Here is a 5655-nt window from a genome sequence, read left to right on the forward strand (position 1 = left end):
ATTTAACCTTTAAGGATAAAACAAGACTCAGAGTGAAGGGATGGAAAACAATATTTCAGACAAATATAAATTAGAAGAAAGCAGGGATTAAAATCTTATTTCCAGATGCAATTACATGTAAATCAATAAAAACAAAGAAAGACAAAGATGGACACTATATACTGGTGAAGGGAACAGTTCAACAAGAAGACATTGCAATACTAAATACCTATGCACCCAACTTAAATGCCTCCAGATATATAAAATGAACCCTAACAGGCCTGAACAGGTGATATCCTGAAACACTATAACAATTGGAAACTCCAACACATCTCTGACAGAACTGGAGAGATCCTCCAAGCAAAAATTAAACAAAGAAGCAATGGACTTAAACATGACCTAGAACAAATGGAATTAACAGTCATATATAGAACATTTCATCCTAACAAAACTGAATACACATTCTACTCATCAGCTCATGCATCATCCTCCAAAATTGATCATATCTTGGGGTACAAATCAAACCTTAACAAGTTTGAGAGAATGGAAATTATGCCTTGTATCTTCATGGACCATCACAGAATAACAGCGGAACTCAACGCTAGCAGAAATCTTCATACCCACATAAAGTCATGAAAACTAAATAACCTTATCCTGAATAACAGCTGGGTCAAGGAGGAGATTATGAAGGAAATCATTAGATTTCTGGAACAAAATGATAACGAAGCCACAAGCTATCAAAACTTGTGGGATTCTGTAAAGCCAGTCCTAAGGGGGAAATTTATCACATTAGATGCCTACATCCAGAAAATAGAAAGAGCTCAAGGCAATAATCTAATAGACCAGCTCAAGGAACTAGAAAAGGAAAAGCAATTCAATCCCCAATCTAACAGAAGAAAAGAAATAACAACCAAAATTAGATCAGAATCAAATGCAATTAAGAACATAGGAACCATTCAGAAGATTAGCAAAACAAAAAGTTGGTTCTTTGAAAATATTAATAAAATCAATAAATCCTTGGCCAGATTAACTAGAAATAGAAAAGAAAGATCACTAAGAACCTCAACCAAAAACTAAAAAATGGAAATAGCAATAGATACCACAGAGATACAAAAGCTCGTCACTGATTACTACAAAACCTCTTTGCCCAGAAATTTGAAAATACAGAGGCAATAAACCAATACTTCCAATTATACCACCTTCCTAAACACAACCAGAAAGAATTAGAAATTTTGAATAGACCAATATCAAGCACCAGAATTGCAACAATCATTAAAAATGTTCCAATAAACAAAAGTCCTTGACCGGGTGGTTTTACATTAGAATTCTATCAAACCTTCAAAAAGGAACTTACACATATACTGCAGAATCTATTCCAAAACACTGAGAAGGAAGAAGCCCTCCCTAACATATTATATGAAGTAAATATCAACCTGATTCCAAAAGTAGGAAAGGAGGATCCAACAAAAACAAAAACTATAGATCAATATCATTAATGAATATCAACACAAAAATATTCAATAAGATCCTAGCAAACAGAATACAGCTACACATTTAAAAAGGTATACATCATGATCAGGTGGGCGCTATCCCAGGGATGCAACATTGCTTCAACATACATAAATCCATAAATGTAATTCATTGCATAAATGGAAGCAAAAACAAAGACCATATTATCCTCTTGATAGATGCAGAAAAAACATTGAACAAAATTCAGCAGCCTTTTCTGACAAGAACACTAAAGAAAATAGGCATAGATGAGACATTTCTTCAAGTGATAGAGGCCATCTACAACAAACCCACAGGCAATATTTTATTTATTTATTTATTTATTTTAGAGTTTAATGTATTTTAATAGTAAACTTACAGGAACAGCACAGAAGACAAGACAACATTAAAAACATGTACTTGCATGTGGGACAACTCAGTTAGAAAAGTATAGTGAATGGATGGAATCTACCGTATGATAAAAATGCTGTAAACGCCATTTAGTTGCTGTCAATAAGAAGTTTACTTGTTTTAAAAAAATCCAAATGCTGGCATTGTCCAGAAAAAGTTAACAGGTTTATTTATAATTGTTATAAAGTTGAACCGCTGAAACTTGTTCACTGAAACAGTTTGACTCGCTTTAATGCTGCACATCCCCGCCTTTTATATTAAAAATTCACACACAGGCTTGGCGCCTGTGGCTCGGGCCGCTAAGGCGCCAGCCACATACACCTAAGATGGCGGGTTCGAATCCCCAGCCCGGGCCTGCCAAACAATGATGGCTGCAACCAAAAAATGGCCGGGCATTGTGGCGGGCGCCTGTGGTCCCAGCTGCTTGGGAGGCTGAGGCAGGAGACTCGCTTGAGCCCAGGAGTTGGAGCTTGCTGTGAGCGTGATGCCATGGCACTCTACCCAGGGGGATAGCTTGAGGCTCCGTCTCAAAAAAAAAAAAAAATTCACACACAAATGAAAATGGAAAAACTGCCAATACCTGATTTCTGTCCCCTATTTTTCCAGTCGCAATCATACACATGGGGGGAAAAATCTAACGTTCAGAACTACCAATAACAGGAAGAAGAGAATTTTTTTTTTTGATAATGAGATGTTTTCCCATCATAGCAGACTCTTAAGCACATCCTCCACGTATGCGGCGTGCTAGCTGGATGTCTTTTGGCATAATTGTTACATGTTTGGCATGGATAGCACACAGGTTGGTGTCTTCAAAAAGGCCAACCAGATAGGCCTCACTTGTTTCCTGCAAAGCACCAATAGCTGCGCTCTGGAAGCGCAGATCTGTCTTAAAGTCCTGAGCAATTTCTCGCACCGGACGCTGGAAAGGAAGTTTGCGAATCAGAAGTTCAGGGGACTTCTGATAACGTCTTATTTCACGGAGTGCCACAGTACCAGGCCTGCAGCGATGAGGTTTCTTCACCCCTCCAGTAGAGGGCGCACTCTTGCGAGCGGCTTTTGTAGCCAGTTGCTTCCTGGGTGCTTTACCACCGGTGGATTTGCTGGCAGTCTGCTTTGTACAAGCCATGGTATAAAGATCTCCTTACTTAACCCCCTTCATGGGCTCGGCGAGCTAGAGGTGGCGCTGGTGTTAGATAGCGGCGGCAGCACCCTGGCGGCTGTGAACACACCATAATCTTTTATTAAATGGAGTAAAACTGAAAGCATTTCCACTTAGAACTGGGCCCAGATAAGAATGTCTACTATCACCCTGCTATTCAACATAGTGCTGGAAGTTCTAGCCATGCAATTATGTAAGAGAAATATATCAAGTGTATTTGAATGGGGACAAAGGAAGTCAAACTTTTCTCTTGGTGGATGATATGTTCTTATACTTAGGAAATCCCAAGGACTCAACCAAAGACTTCTAGAAGTGATCAAGAAATACCGTAACATCTCAGGATACCAAATCAATGTCCACATATCAGTAGCCTTTATATATGCCAACAACAATCAAGCTGAGAATCAAATCAAAGACAGAATACACTTCACAGTAGCTTCAAAGGAAATGAAATACCTGGGAATATACTTAACAAAGGATACGAAGAATCTCTACAGAGAAAACTACAAAACCTGAGAAAAGAAATAGCAGAAGACAATAACAAATGAAGAACATACCATGCTCATGGTTGGGGTGAATCAACATTGTTAAAATGTCCATACTACCCAAAGTGATCTATAGACTCAATGTGATACCCATCATAGCACCCTCACACTTTGAAGAATTTGGGAAAAAAAATAGTACTTTGTTTCATATGGAACCAGAAAAATACCCTGAATAGCCAATGCAATTTTAAGAAATAAAACAAATTTGGAGGTATCACATTACCAGATCTCAGGCTATACTAAAAGTCTATAGTGATAAAAACGGCATGGTCCTGGCACAAAAATATAGATCTATGGAATAGAATAGAGAAGCTAGAGATGAACCCAGCCACACATTGTCCTTTGATCTTTGATAAACAAAACAAAAGCATGCCCTGAGGAAAAGAATCCCTATTTAATAAATGGTGCTGAGAGAACTGGTTAGCCACATGTAGAAGACTGAAACTGGACGTGCAACTCTTACCACTGACAAAAATTAACCCTCAGTGGATAAAAGATTTAAATTTAAGACATGAAACAATAAAGATTCTAGAACAAAGAGTGGTAAAAACTCTTGATACTATTGGCCTGGTAAAATTATTTATGAAGATGACTCCCTTGGCAATTGAAGCAACATCAAAAATAAATGAAGGGGACATGATCAAGCTAAAAAGCTTCTGCACAGCTAAGGGTACCACAACTAAACAAGAAGACAGCCTTCAGAATGAGAGGAGAGAGGTGCATGCTATGAATCTGACAAAGGGCTAATAACTAGAATCTACAGAGAATTCAAACTTATCAACAATAAAACAAACACCAATTATAAATGGGCAAGAGACTTGAACAGAAACTTCTCTGAAGACAGACAAATGGCCAAAAAATACATGAAAAAATGCTCATCATCCCTAATCATCAGAGAAATGGAATTCAAAACCACTCTGAGATATCTCTTAACTCCAGTGAGAATACCCCAGATTACAATATCCCAAAGCTGCAGTTATTGGCATGGATGTGGAGAGTAGGCAACGCTTTTGCACTGCTGGTGGGATTGCAAAGAAAGAATGGAAGGAAATATGGACAATTCTCAAAGAACTAAAAGTAGACATGCCATTTGATTCTGCAATCTCATTACTAGGTATCTACCTTGAAGAAAAAAATATCATTTTACCAAAATGACATTTGCGCTAGAATGTTTATCACAGTTCAATTCTCCAAGATGTGGAATCAACCCAAGTGGCCATCAACCCATGAATGGATTAATAAACTGTGGTATATGTATGCAATGGAATACTGCTTATCCATTAGAAAGGTAGGGATTTTATATATTTTATATTTACCTGGATGGAGTTGAAGCACATTCTTCTTACTAAAATATCACAAGAGTGGAAAAGCAAGTATCCAATGTAGGCAATATTAATAGGAAACTGATAGATAAACAACCCTGTAGGCGAAAGAGAGAAAAAACACCATTAAATTCAAGTGGGGAGAGGGGAGGAGAGAAGGGCATTGGTAAGCTCTCTCACCTAAGGGGCACAATGTAAGGCTGTATAGCACACCCTCTGGGTCAAGTGCTCAACTATAACTTGGACTTTACCTTAGAATAACAAACCATGTAACCTAATCATTTGTACTCTCATATTAATTTGAAATGCTAAGAAATGTTCCAAAAAGGGAGAAATAAATGCTGAGGGAAGATGTTACAGAGATCGCTAATTGCCTAACCCAATAGTCATCTCTCCTTTATAGAAGACCAGTGTTTTTAAGCTGGCATGTGATCATTTAGATTAGAATAGACTGCATTTCCTCACTGTCTAGCTGCTCTGTGTTGCTGAAGGGGAGTCTCAGGAAAACTTGCCCTTTTCCCCTAGGTTGGTTTGCTGAAAAGATCAACTCACACTTATTGTGGATTAATGAGAGAAAGGTTTATTTCCAAATGCCATGTGCATGGAGGGAACCACAAGAATGATTTCCCAAAGTTTCAGTGATAGTCAGTGGCTTTTTTTTTTTTTTTTGGAGACGGAGCCTCAAGCTGTCCCCCTGGGTAGAGTGCCGTAGCTTCACAGCTCACAGCAACCTCCAACTCCTGGGCTCAAG

General features: G+C 38.3%; 1 protein-coding gene across 1 annotated transcript; it reads right to left on the bottom strand.

The window, feature by feature from the left end:
- Positions 1-2593: 2593 nt before the first annotated feature.
- LOC111727497 (histone H3.3-like) lies at positions 2594-3007 on the bottom strand. Its single transcript, XM_023517372.1, has one exon. It carries the CDS (start codon positions 3002-3004, stop codon positions 2594-2596), a length of 411 nt encoding a protein of 136 aa, XP_023373140.1. The 5' UTR covers positions 3005-3007.
- Between the last annotated feature and the right edge of the window lie 2648 nt (positions 3008-5655).

This window comes from Otolemur garnettii, unplaced genomic scaffold, assembly GCF_000181295.1.
Source record: "Otolemur garnettii isolate 467f Iridium unplaced genomic scaffold, OtoGar3 scaffold00109, whole genome shotgun sequence".
Taxonomy (NCBI): Eukaryota; Metazoa; Chordata; class Mammalia; order Primates; family Galagidae; genus Otolemur; species Otolemur garnettii.